Genomic DNA, 14,561 nt, shown 5'->3' on the forward strand with positions numbered 1-14,561 from the left:
TGCACTGGACCAGCTCAGGGGCAACCTCTTCCTAAACATACCAGTAGTATAGGCCAGCAGGCCAACAAAAGAGGAAACTCACACAACTGTTGAAAAAAATGTTCATAAAAATATCCCTGAATTAAAAATGAGCTCCACATAACTGTCCTACACAGATAAATATTTTCAAATCAATATAAAAATGTTCTGCTTATGAATAAATCATTTGCTGATGTGAAATACAGTATCTCTCTTGAATAATTAAAAAGGAAAGTCTGTACAAAATGCCTACTCATATAAATCCAAAAAGGAGGATGATTTAAATTGTACATTATAATAATTTAATCTAGGCCTATATATCACACTTTCTTCACAATTATATTAATATCATACACAAACATCTTAACGAAGATATATATTTATATATGTATAATTATTTTACTTTTCATTTCAAGTTTGCATGAATTATCTCTCTGATTGCCAGGGGCTTTCATTATGAGTGTCTCCACTCTCCACAAGCCTTTCCTCATCCCCACCACCAATAAACCCCTCCAAGACTCTGCCATATTAAAATCTCCTGTCCAATAACACTAGTGTTACGGTGATTCAAAAAAGCATTGTCACGTAGTCTTGGGGTTTCATCAGAGACTTTCCTGTGTAAAAGCAGCGAAGTGTGAACACCTCCCTCCCTTCCTCCCCATCACCCTGCCAGACGCAAATGCAGCGCTGGGAGTTATGGATTTGAGTGTGGAGCTGCATGAGTAAGTTAATTTCTTTCATTAGGCTTCACTTTATAAAACCCAGGGCTTGAGTCCTGCATTGCTACAGTGCAGCCAGCGTGAGGCTTGACTAACTCGCTGTGCCGTGAGCTTGCCGTTTTCTCGCTGACAGAACAGAGGGTGTGCTTATTGCAATGCCACGGCCACATTCTGACATACTCGTGTGTGTGTGTGTGTTTGTGTGTGTGTGTAGGCCAATATGTGGCCCTTTGTTCTGATCTTTACAGTAATGTGTTGTTGGAGCCACTGATCTGATTTGTGCCATCATACCAAGGTTCCTCCGCCTGCAAAGACAAACGTGCACATGAGCTGTACTGCTATAAGCCTACAAGAACATGTCTTTGGTGGGTCTCTAACAAAACCAAAGACCCAGAGGGTTCATGCAGATAGGTCCACTCTGTGCTCTCATGGGGAAATTGCAACATTGATCATTTTGTGCAAATATAATACAGTACCATATCAGAAATACAGGCCCAATGGGAACCTTTTCCAAGAAGGGTTTGATTCATAGACACATCTCCCCCCAAGGACAGCCCAGATAGCAAGGTGCAAAAAATAATAGCCTTCTTAAACTCAAAAGGGTGTCAAACAGTGACCTCCAGATGAACCTGTCTTCCCAGCCCTTTGTTATTAAACCAAAAACAATCCTCCCACCTCAAGCTGTTTGCACTTGACACCAGCCCCTTTCACAAGCAATTGTTTTCGTCTCAGTGCCATGAAGAATCGATTTCACGCACTTGTCTACCGAACAACTGAAGAATTAACTGAATGAACTGTGTATGACTACACACGGCCATAAACCCCCTAGGCTGCCTTGGTGACGCATCACAGAAGAAAGAGAGCTTCAGAGTGGTTGCTGGCGTAAGATTAACAGCAGGGAAACATTGACATGTCTTTGATGAAAGTCTGTTTTATCCTTATAACACTTCCAAGCTCTTAAGTCAGCTGTGAGGAATGGAGCCGGTGATATTTTCGTAAGCACTCCGGTTTTAAGGGAGAACACTCATATACCCTGGATCTGCCTTCGTTATATTACATGAACCAAATTATTCTCCATAACATCTATCACACAGAAAAAAGCAGCCATTTCCAGTGGCAACCTTACTATTGCACAACCAACAGCTGTGGGCTAAGCCAGCTTCTCTGTCAGGGGAGGTCCAGATAAACTTATTGTGGGTTTTAGCTAGAGCAAATATTGAAAATACACACAAGCCAAAATGAAACTCATTGTGCAGCATGTCTTGTAAATAATCAGAAGGGAGCTCCACCAGCTGGTCCATATCTCTGGTCCCTTTCAGAAGAGAATTAATTTGTGCTCTTGTTTCTCTCTCTAATGTTCTGTGCCTTTTAACCATTCAAATCAAATACTACCAAAAAGACTGCATTATCAAAACGGTATGGGTTAATTCATGATCAGTGGTTCTACAGTCATGAAATAAAGAAATGGCCAATCTAGTCAATAGTTATGACTCAATACAACTGGAGACTGTGATTTCCATAAACAGTTAGGTGGATCTCCGTCTCACTGGCGTGTTGGAGAGTGTGCATGCATCTATTGCTAAGTGCCTGTGCCTGGTCACATGAGTGTGTGTTGAGTAAGGAGTGTAATCACTGCAGCAGGGAACGCCAGTCCAAGGCAAAACCCTTCAACTATGGATACGTCCTGATTGTCATACATCATTCATGTCTACTCATTCTACATTCTTTAATGATCCCTTTCAATGTTTAGATTTCTTTTTGTTTTCCTTTGTTCCCTTCTTCATGTACCAGCTCAGTCGTTAAAGAATTGATCTACTGTAATATCACATTACTGTTCCTATAAAATTGATACAATTGTGTGCAGACTCTCAAATCAGAGGATTTCAACAAAAGCAGCTCCCTGGCTTTTTCTTCCATTGCCAAACTGCTGTGTTAATAGTGGGGCCATAGAGAACGAGGGGAAGAATGGAATCAGATGCTGGAGAGAAGAGGCCTTAAGCCACTCCAGGGATATAGTATTGGATATACAGTGGAATGTACAGTCACATTGAATGGGAGCCGTTTCATTCATGTAAGCTCTTTACAAAACAGGGACAACTATAGCACCAGTTTAGACTTCTCCACAGGTGATGAAATAAGTCTGAAATAAAGAAAGGAACAAACAGAAAACTGTCCCAGAATGGAAACCACCACCTTGGTTTAGCTTCGTTTTTCTCCACAGATTCACATTCTGCCAGGTGATGGAATAAGACTGCTATAACTCTGAACACACACGACTACTGTACTGTACTCGTTGATTATTGCAACTCTACTCTGTATAATATAAGTCACAGTCTAGATATTACATCTACTCCACTAAGGTTCCATCCAGTAAGATTTGGCAAATGGTGCGATGATGGACTGAGGGTTCATAAAGGACTGGCACTGTTTTTCTGTCCACCCAGACCAGATCAGACCGGACCAGACAAGGCAGTGGGAGGGAGAGAAGGCCAAGGCCCATCTTTGAGCTCTCTCTCTGGGGGTCTTGGGAACTGTCAGTACTACTGAGTGGGAGAGCCACAGAGGAACCACCAGACTGTCCAAGGAGGAGTGCAGTGCACCTCCACTTAATGTCTCATCAACTCTTGTACTGTATAATTAAAGATATGTGAAGATTCTGGCTGCTGGACTGAGACCAAGAGCAGCAAAGTGACACTCAGAAAGTAAACTCTGAGAAATATATTCTGGGGAACTCCCCACTGATATGTTTTGCTGCATCTAACTCTTGGCATTGAGGGCTACCGTAGAGGGCGGGGCCAGTTTGCTTGTTTTGCTCTTCAGTTTTGGCATGTGATGTTGCTCCTCCTCTTTCTCATCCATCCTCTTGTACTTCACTGTGAGTTGCTAGGGGAGACAGGCTTGGGCAGGGTCTTGCTGCCACGCTCCTTGTAGCTGTTGGAGCCAGAGTACTGCAGGCTGCGGCCACCAGGTTTGAGCCCCAGGGAGGAGAGGTTGAGGGAGGTCAGGGGGGTCGGGGAGGAGGGCGAGGGGGTGGGGGTGGGGGTGGTGGAGGTGGGGGAGGTGGAGGAGGAGGAAGAGGAGGTGGTGGTGGAGTTGGAGGAGCGGCCGTTGGGCAGGGGCAGGGAGGAGGCGCGCTGCTGCTCACGGAGGAGGCGGTGTTGGCGGAAGGTGGAGGAGAGGAGCAGGGCCTCGGCGCTCAGGCTGGAGGCTGACAGGCTGGCCAGCAGGGCTTTGGCCTGGCTGGAGGAGGCTGTCAGGGAAGACAGCGCCCCCTCCTGGGGATACTTCCTTAGACCCGGGGCAAACACAGCCGAGGCCGAACTGGAGGAGGGCAGGCGGCCGGAGAAACTGTCAGCTTTGGTGCCTGACAGGAGGGGCTTAATACTGCTGCTGCTGTTCCCAAGGGCCTATGGGTCAGACCCAGGTACAGACCAGGAACAGGAGGTGGAACATGGAGAATTGGGGAAAATTGGAAATGTTTCAGGGGGGAAAAGATAAATGAAAAAGAGAGAACAGTCATATAGTTGGTAGTGGTCCCCGACAGCACCCTTCCATTCACACAGACATGCACATTCACAAACAGAACACACACAGGGTAGATATCCTGTGCATTGTGTGGTCAATGTAGGACGTGAGAGGGTACAGGAGTCAGAGACTCTGCCAATACCCATGTTAAGCCAACAGAGGGGAGGGGGGCTTAAGGGGGTGGACTAGGAGTAGCAGGGGATGGGGTGGGGGGTCAGATGCAGCTCTGTAGTCAGGTGGTTGGTGATGAGGAGGAGTCTGGAGAGCACAGGCACAGGGCACAGGCTGGTCCCTCACTCACTGTGCAGGGTCAGAGGTCACAGAGGAGCAGGAGGAGGGGCAGGCCGGGTGGCACAGGGTGGCCCAGGAGGATCACACAGGTGACAGGGTGGTGGGTGAGGTGGTGGTGGCGCCCCAGGAACAGGTGGTGTAGAGAGACACAGGCAGGGTGGGGTGAGAGGTGGGGGGTGAGGGAGGAGGGGTGAGATGAGAACAAGAGACAAACACAGGAAATTCAGGTTAGTATCAGCAGATGTTGATGCTAGCCAAGAGTGCCAACTACACAGAATGGGGGTTAAAAACCGACAATACATATCTTTCTTGTGTTATGATACCAACAGTCTGAAGTGAAAATGTAACAGAAGTGTACAGGGGTTACACTGCTGTTGTCCGTTACTGTTTTGACTGTTTTTTTAATGGACGTCTGAGTCATTAAAAATGCAAAACATGTTAAATGAACAGCATCACACACATTCCCCTTTGTGTGATGCTGGAGTACACCAGTACATGGCGCTGTGTTGGCAGTGAGACATTGTGGTAACACTGTGGACATTATACAGTATATGGGGTGTATTCTCTGTAAATGCAGTCTGCCAGCAGCCAGTCTCTCTCATAGAGGAAGGCTGGAGGCATGTGGCAGACCCAGTGGCAGTGCCAGGGCATGGGCAGAAGACAGGCAGTGCCAAACGCTACCAGATCTATGCCAGAGCACGAATGTGTGAGGGTCCCCTACTCTGTGATCAGTCCTACATCAGTGCCACTGGATGATGACACCTGTCTAGACATCTGTGCTTGTGGCTGGGGGATGAGAGGTGTAACGTGAAGGAAGAGTCTGATGTAACCATCCCAGACACTGGGAGAGAGCAATAACTTTGCATACCAGGTTTTATATCAAAGGTCATTGTTTATTTAGAGGTGACTTTGACTACAACGATCAAATAGACTAACTTAAATTCTATCCACGATAGCAAATAATTTGCTCTTGAATAACATACAGAAAGTATGGCGAAAGTTCTCCTCCACAATGTTCCAAAAAAAGGCCATCCACTATTTCTGAGAGAGGTTTCTACTCTGCCCTGCATGTTGAGTGGTTGGAGGGTGTTAGTGTGGGGATTGAGGGGTTTCGTTCTGTGTGGTTGGTTGGACAGCAGGTGCGTGTTGTGTGGCCTCTGAGGCTTTAACCTACTCTGTTGGCTGGTGCTCCAGTACCTCTGGTGCTGCTGTCTGCCCCCAGGGAGAGGGGCTGTTCCTTCTGCCTGAGGACACCCTCACTCTCTCCTCTCTCTCAAGCCTGGCTACCGCAACATTTATTCCGGTCTGTTAGTGCGGTAAAATTGCCTCCTCTCATCTCCGGAAGCTCAGAGCTGCCTGCCAAAAGACTGTCTTGTGGGACTGGCCTTTACTACCCCCCCCCCCCCCCCCCCCCCCCCCCCCCCCGGAGCAAAATGGTGGCTTTGAACTGTCTGGTCTTATAACAGCTCAGTGATTTAAAAAATCCTCTCACGCCTGGAACGCTCTGACGTGATGTCTCCTGGTACTGTAGCAGTGCCAAACAACAAGCGCAGGCACAACGGCAATGAGTATCATCTCACAATGCCCTGTTCAGTCTCGCACACACACACACACACACACACACACACACACACACACACACACACACACAGAGAAAACACATAGTACAGACAGATAACACAAATATGAAAGCTTTCCCACCACCAATAACATCTATTCATAACACCACTGAGGATATAAGCAGAAAAGAGACAAAAAGAGAAAGATAGGAATATGAAAGGAGAGAGTGATGGCCGGAGAGAGAGAGGGTCAATGTAAGAGTTTGGGGTCAGGAGTCATCTCTGGGGAGGGGAGGAGAGAAGAGACCTCTTTACCTTCAGCTGTGTCTTCAGTAGAGAGGACACCCACGGTGGGCATGTCTGGGTGGGTGTCAGTCAAAACAACAGCATCAGTAGGGAGTGGGGCAACTAATTTAGAACTCTATGGGAGTGGGGCAACTAACTTAGAACTCTATGGGAGTGGGGCAACTAACTTAGAACTCTATGGGAGTGGGGAAACTAACTTACAACTCTATGGGAGTGGGGAAACTAACTTAGAACTCTATGGGAGTGGGGAAACTAACTTACAACTCTATGGGAGTGGGGCAACTAACTTAGAACTCTATGGGAGTGGGGAAACTAACTTACAACTCTATGGGAGTGGGGAAACTAACTTACAACTATGGGAGTGGGGAAACTAACTTACAACTCTATGGGAGTGGGGAAACTAGTGGGGCACCTTAAAGCTCTGTGGGTCAACTAACATGGTTAGTGGATAGGCACCTGGCTGGCACAGTAGCCTGGGCAGTATAGTATAGGAGGGTATCTGACAGTTTTGAGGTGTTGTAACGAGAGAAGACAGACATCCATGGCATGAGCTGCCCATACAAACAGCCTGCTGTCAGTCATTGAGTAGTGGGGAGATTGACTTCTGCGATTGAAGCCATATGGTGATTCAAAATGCTCTGAAATGGGTTTAGTAATGTCTTAGTTACTGTTATTGTTGGCGCTATCCTAACTCTGACTCGGAGGGAGATTGTTTTGAGCGTCTTTCCTTCTTTGGACGAGGGGATAGTTTTTTCACACAGCCTCTTTTCAGTGTAATTGTTTGCAACAGTCTGCGGACAAAGGGGGCGCGCTGAGATCCTGTCTCCTCATTCTGAAATAATGGGATTCATTTTCCTCTCAGCGGGCTAGAAGGAGGCCACTCCACACCTACAGCTTTCCAAACACACACAGAGTGGAAGTAGAGGGAGGGAACGAGAGGCACACAGGGGGAGAGAGAGAGAAAGATAGAGGTGGGAAAAGAGAGACAGCAAAATTGAGAGAACAAGAAATAAAAGGGATGAAAACAATGAAGGAATAAAATGAAGGAAGAGAGAGAAAGCGAGCGAGAGCTGAAGGGAGCACACTGAGGGGAAGCACTGTGCGCTTCATATTGAATAATCAGTGATTACACTGACACAACTGGGTACTGATTAGCCTCAGCCTACACTGGGAGACAGGGGAATTAGAGACATTCCTCCCATGCTTACCTATATAGCTACTAGGCAGCACAGTCTCACAACTCTCTCTCTATATATATTATATATACATGGATCTATCTTTGTCTCTGTCTGTCTGTCTGTCTCTCTCTCTCTCTCTCTCTCTCTCTCTCTCTCTCTCTCTCTCTCTCTCTCTCTATTCAATTCAATGGGCTTTATTGGCCTCTCTCTCTCTCTCTCTCTCTCTCTCTCTCTCTCTCTCTCTCTCTCTCTCTCTCTCTCTCTCTCTCTCTCTCTCTCTCTCTCTCTCTCTCTCTCTCTCTCTCTCAATTCAATTCAAAGGGCTTTATTGGCCTCTCTCTCTCTCTCTCTCAATTCAATTCAAAGGGCTTTATTGGCCTCTCTCTCTCTCTCTCTCTCTCTCTCTCTCTCTCTCTCTCTCTCTCTCTCTCTCTCTCTCTCTCGCTCTCTTGATCCAATCGAATGGCTCCTTCTCTGAATTCCATATCAAAGTATTTTTAGCGCAGAGAGGGGGTTTAGGTGCACTTCAGTGCTCCTGTATTTTTCAAATAACATTGACATTAAAGCTTACTTCATTGACATGACTCCTGGCAGAACTAGAGAAGAAAGTTCTCTCTCAGCTTGACTTTGTTCTGACACGCCTGAATAGTTCAATTTCCCCGTCTCCCCTGGGCCCCCTTGCATCTCTAACTTATAACCCAACATGCTTCAAAACCTTCAGGTCCCTAGTGCACTACACTATCCATTCTGTACACTATCTATATCCCCTTTACCAAACAGGACCCTAGTAGTAGTATTGGCTCTGGCTAATCCATAGGCGGTCTATGGATTAAGAAGCTGCACCAAGATATGTAGGTACACCGCCAATACAACAGTGGAATAAGCTACCTTGTGCAGGGGTATCGTCTCAGTGGGAGTGTGACCAGAAGGTAGGGTATGGGGTCAGTTAGGTAGGGGGATGATCAGTCTGACTAGAATACAGTACCTGCTGTTGGCCCTTGAGGAAGTCCTCCCTCTTGCCAGTTTTGGTCTTCTCTGTGCTGCTCTGCTGCAGGTGCTTCAGTCTGGAGGCAGCCGAGGAGTGGACTTTACCCACAGCTGAAGAGCTGTTCCCTCCCTGGAGAAGGAGAGAAGGAGAGGAGGGCATGGGGGAATAGACAAAAGAAGAGGAAGAGGAGAGAAGGGGAGAGATGGGGAGAGATGGGGAGAGATGAGGAGAGAAGGGGAGAGATGGGAAGAGATGGGGAGAGATAATAATAATAATAATAATAATAATAATAATAATAATAATAAATAATAATAATAAATAATAAATAATAAATAAGAGAGATGGGGAGAGAAGGGGAGAGATGGGGAGAAATGGGAAGAGATGGGGCGAGAAGGGGAGAGAAGGGGAGAGATGGGGAGAAATGGGAGTATGAGTGTCACAGAACACCAACAGATTGACATTTCATTCCTTTTAATCAGACATATACCAACTCAATAGAAGCGCTCACCCAGTAAGCCTGCAGGCTGCTGAAAGCCCTAAGATCGCTGATATACCTCCCTATCATCCACCCCACTGACTTTCACTATATCACTATATCACTACACACAGGCTGCAGCGCTACAGAAGATCTGACAAACAGGAGAATATGGAAATGTACAATTCAAAGTGGTGTTGCGTAGCGTGGCTGCACCAGGGGCTTCATCATATGATGTCGTCGGCTCAATCATTTTCTCTACCTCTAATATGCAAAAAGAAAATACGCACTCACTCACCAACACAGGCACGCACATCCTATCTACTCCCCAACCCCCTCCACACATGCACATTAGCTAAGAGGAAAGGCACTGCATATGATTACAGGGGACAGAGTGCCCAGTATGGTATGCTAATATAAGTCATTCACGGGTAGAGTAGGGAACCTGGATGAAGGATCTGATTGGCCTAATGAGACCCAGTTAAAGGCAGTGGTGGTTACAGTAATGAGGGTGATGCAACAAGGCGTGAAAACGCTGCAACTCCACACCAACCCCATGCCAAGCCCATGCCAAGCCCACGGGACCTGTTTCTCCAGTTGAATGGCAAGGAGAAGAAATGGTCCCTGACAGCCAGACCTACTGCAGCTTGCACTCATGGATGGAGTTGGAGTGGGTGTGAGTTTATCTACACACGGAGACAACATGGTGGTCCATGCTACACTCTACCTCTTCACCTGTCGGTCTCTAACTCTCTATCTATCATCATTATTCATTTTGGGAGCTTTACAAAGTATCTTGACCTAAAGGTGACGTGACAAACTCAGACTCCCAGCATGCAATGAGCCCTCTGAGGTCTGGTCTGCCCTATGCTAATGAATTACTATGGGATAATGAGAACAACAGTTTGTGTCTGTATTCAGTTTCAGACCAATTTGGAAACCAAGTCTCAACATTTAGTTCGTCGATAAGCCTAAAGACTTTTCAAGGTAAAGCTGGAATAGTTGATGATGCAGGTATCTGGTCATTGATTACAGAGACGAGAGAAGCAGCAAAGTACAATGAGAAGACAAGACAAAGATGTGAAGAGAGGGGGGAAATAAAGAGGGGAGCGAAAGAGAAATGACAGTTTATTGCAGCAGAGATTGGACTTGGCCCTGGTTTACAGAGTAGAAACAGAAGAACAATAAAAAGACAATTAACAGCCCCTCTCCAAGAGGACAGTAGCCCCATTACTAATCACAGTACAGAGAAGGAGAGCATCTGTTGCGGGCCCCTTTGAGTTTAACTGATTAAAGATGTAAAGTCTTCAGCATTTAAAGCATTCTGTTTGGACGGCCAAAATCTACCAGTTTTCACAGGGAGCAGACAACTGATTATATCTATGTGGGAATTGGCAGGTAGAGAGGTTCAATGGAGGTGTGAGGTATAACTCCATGTGAGGTTGGTACGTTATGTGCAGTCAGATAGGAGTGAACAGGAGGAAGACAAGATGACGCTTCAGCAGAAACTACAACCCGAACTCTTAAAGCCAAAAAGAGAGATGAGGATAGAGAGAAGTGGGTGCATGCCCTCCAAAGAGCAGAGTCTATGCAGGGGTGCATGTTATAGACCTTGGAAGGAGTGAAGGAGGGTTTGGGCTTGGGTGGGACTGGGGGCTTCTTGGTCTCTGTGGTGCTGGTGCCAGGCGTCTGGGCTGGGTCTGGAGCCTCTGACAGGGCGGTGTCAGTGGGGAGTGTGGTGGGGTGGCCACTGAGCTCCAGCAGGGTGTTTTCCAGCTCGCGGATGGTCTCCTCCAGGCTGTCCAGCCTCCTGTAGGTGCTGCTCCTGATGTCTTGTCCCCGCTTACAGGGGTTCTGTCCCTGTCCTTCCCTGGCCTGGCTCTCCTCAAAACCTGCAGACCCATTGGGTTTCACTGCTGCTTCTGCAGAGTCCTGACTGGGCTCCGGAAGGGTGGCTAGAATGCGCTCTGTTCCACTGCTGTGAGGTAGTGTCAGGTTCCTGTCGCCTGTTTCCACCCCTCTCCTCAGAGCCTCTCTCAGAGAGACCTGCTGCTCAGGGGAGAGAGTTATCCTGGAACCCAGGGGACTGGGGCGGCTGCTCAGGCTGCTGTGAGAAGGTCCTGCTCTGGGCTTGGGGACCGCCTTGGATGACCCTGTGTCCTCCACCCTGCCCAGCAGTAACTGCAGCTGCCTGTAGGCCTCTCTGACCGTCACAGTCTCCCTGAAGAGTACCAGTAGTGGAGCCCCACACAGACGGGCTTCAGTGGTTCCCTCTGAAGGCTGAGTTGGGATGGTGAGTGTCTGTAAAGCCTCTCCCATGGTCCTGCTGAGCTCCTGGGCCTGCGAGGGTGACATCACTCTCACCTCCAGCTCAGTCAGCACCAAGGACAGCTCCTCTCTCTCCTCCCTCTCTTCCTCCTTCTCAAAGGACTCCTGGATTCTCAGCTCCCCCCGCCGAGAGGGCTTCCTCTGGGCCTGGCTGACAGGATCCTTCCTTTTAGAGACCTGGATCTGGGGGACTGCCTGGGGAGGAGCAGTCTGGCTCTGGGACTGGTCCACTGTCAGGGACATCTGATGGTCCTGTGTCAATTCTCTGACAAAGCCTTCTGAGGGAGAGAGTGGAACTGACATGCACTCTGTCAACACAATCCGGGGGACTGGAGAGAAGGACGGACCAGGAAGGGCCATGCTCTGTGCATGTAAAACAAAATGGGTGAATAGAAGTAATATTCCAACATACTTTCAATAAGATAAAATATGATTATTTTCTAAACAGTGTAATGGTAATTGACTGGTTATAACATACTTCTTATTAGGGCACTAACCTGTGAGTGTGATGCCAGTATGCTGGAAGTGTATTCTGAGCTGCCCTGCTTCCACTGTAGGCCAGAGCAGTCCAACGATACTCTAGACAGCTGGTAGACACAGTGTAGAGTTTCACAACTGTTCACACACACACACGCACTCACACACACTTGCACGCTCTCACACACACCCACATGCACTTCAGAGCACTGCAATCAACACAGAGAGTCACTAGTCACAGGAGTGTTTGTGTGTATCTGTGAGCGATCACTCCATCAGTTCGTGAGTGTGTGTTGGTACAGGATGTGTGAGGGGAGGGCAGTTGTAGAGATGGTGTTATCTGGAGACAGTGTGTTTAGGGGTGTGTTCTGGTAGTGTAGAACAGGGGGAGTGCTGGACCAAGGGGCTGCATTTAAAACAATAGTACAAACCTGTTTACTTTCCCTACAACACCAAGATGAATAGGTTCAGTGTACAGTCTGTGTGCTGGTGAGCAGCTGTTGTGTTTGACAGGAGAACATGTGGAGAGCACTCTGCAGGTAGAGACAAAGGTGAGGATGGGACTGTGTACTCTGGGAGGGGGGTAGAGATCAGGGATGGAACATGGGAGTGTGTATTTGAGGGAGGGGGTAGAGTGGTGGAAGTGTTAGTTCGAGGAGGAAGGAGGGCGAGGAGGGCAAGGAGGAAGGTGAGGGCAGTCTCAGGAAGCTGCAGTCCACACAAGCCCTCGCGAGGTCAGGGAGGGCGTTACCTTGGTGCACTGTGCCCCTGGGGGCCATAGGTTGAGGCTGGAGGGGGGCACACTGGTCCTGCTGCGGGGGGCACTGGGTGGGGACAGGGGAGGGGTGTGGCTGAGCCTGAGGGGGGCTCTCTGAAACAGCTGGCCAGGGGAAGTGTAGGAGGGAGGGGAGGGGGGTAGTTGAAATAATGTAAATAATTTTTAAATTAGGATAAGTCATCCATAATATCAAGATAAGTGATTATAACTGGTCTATCTAAAATTACAGTAAAAAATAAAAAATAATCTGTCCAATTTATTGTTTCACTGTGGCCAGCAGGGCATCAGAAAAACAAACACACAATCCAACGCTCCATTTTGTCCATGTGGCCAGGCAGGGTTGGTCTGTGAGCTCTGGGTGACACGCAGTGTGTGTGTGTGTGACTAAGCTGTGTGATCTGCAGTAATCTGGGCCCACAGTGACTGGAGCTCTCTGTCCCAGTGAGGAGGCCTGGGGTGTGGAGGACATATGGCACCTGCTGCTTTGGCCTGACCATCCACTCTAACACACCAAGCAGCCAGCTAATGAGGCCTGTGTGTGTGTGTGTGTGTGTGTGTGTGTGTGTGTGTGTGTGTGTGTGTGTGTGTGTGTGTGTGTGTGTGTGTGTGTGTGTGTGTGTGTGTGCATGGGCATGTGTAGCTACAAGCTCTAGGGAAAATTAGGGAAGCGGAGGAAGTGTCGTTTTTCAGTAACATTACCCATTCCCTGCACCCTTACCTAACATCCTTCAGAGACCACTTATAATAATACTATATAAACTCTGCTAACACTATTAATACACTATTTCTGAAGCTGGTATACCAGTACCTCCAGTTCAGCAGCGATCTTGTCCTCCTCTCCCTCCTCCTTGTCTCCAGAGGCGATGGTGGGAGGGGTGGACGCAGGACGGGGGTTTTCAGACACTGTCCGTCGTAGCTGCACATGGGGCTTCTGTGTTTCTGCCTCCTCTGCCTCCGACTTTCCCACACATACATAGAGGAGATCAGAAACTAGGCAGGAGGTGTGTGTATGTGTGTTTGTGTGTGTGTGTGTGCGTGTCTGTGTGTGTTTGTGTGAATATACAGTGCCTTGCAAAAGTATTCATCCCCCTTGCCGTTGTTCCTATTTTGTTGCATTACAAGTTGTAATTTAAATAGATTTTTATTTGGATTTCATGTAATGGACATACACAAAATAGTCCAAATTGGTGAAGTGAAATTAAATAAATAACTTGTTTCAAAAAATTCAAAAACATAAATAACAGAAAAGTGGTGCGTGCATATGTATTCACCCCCTTTGCTATGAAACCCCTAAATAACATCTGGTGCAACCAATTACCTTCAGAAGTCAAATAATTAGTTAAATAAAGTCCACCTGTGTGCAATCTAAGTGTCACATGATCTGTCACATGATCTCAGTATATATACACCTGTTCTGAAAGGCCCCAGAATCTGCAACACCACTAAGCAAGGGGCACCACCAAGCAAGCGGCACCATGAAGACCAAGGAGCTCTCCAAACAGGTCAGGGACAAAGTTGTGGAGAAGTACAGATCAGGCTTGGGTTATAAAAAATATACGAAACCTTGAACATCCCACGGAGCACCATTAAATTATTATTAAAAAATTGAAAGAATATGGCACCACAACAAACCTGCCAAGAGAGGGCCGCCCACCAAAACTCACAGACCAGGCATGGAGGGCATTAATCAGAGAGGCAACAAAGAGACCAAAGATAACCCTGAAGGAGCTGCAAAGCTCCACAGCGGAGATTGGAGTGTCTGTCCATAGGACCACATTAAGCCGTACACTCCACAGAGCTGGGCTTTACGGAAGAGTGGCCAGAAAAAAGCCATTGCTTAAAGAAAAAAATAAGCAAACACATTTGATGTTCGCCAAAAGGCATGTGGGAGACTCCCCAAACATATGGAAGAAGGTACT

The 14,561-nt window shown here is 47.5% G+C and overlaps 1 protein-coding gene across 1 annotated transcript in view; it reads right to left on the reverse strand.

The window, feature by feature from the left end:
- Positions 1-3,607: 3,607 nt before the first annotated feature.
- The window catches only part of LOC311139055 (SRC kinase signaling inhibitor 1-like), a gene marked incomplete at both ends in the record, with an annotated part of 105,943 nt that continues 94,989 nt past the window's right edge, over positions 3,608-14,561 (reverse strand). The window contains 7 exon segments of the mRNA XM_084173908.1: positions 3,608-3,692; positions 3,852-4,144; positions 8,582-8,713; positions 10,671-11,750; positions 11,885-11,974; positions 12,616-12,744; positions 13,451-13,600. Coding sequence (XP_084030034.1) covers positions 3,608-3,692; positions 3,852-4,144; positions 8,582-8,713; positions 10,671-11,750; positions 11,885-11,974; positions 12,616-12,744; positions 13,451-13,600 — 1,959 coding nt within the window.

The sequence above is a fragment of the Coregonus lavaretus genome, assembly GCF_964263955.1.
Source record: "Coregonus lavaretus genome assembly, chromosome: 2".
Classification (NCBI taxonomy): domain Eukaryota; kingdom Metazoa; phylum Chordata; class Actinopteri; order Salmoniformes; family Salmonidae; genus Coregonus; species Coregonus lavaretus.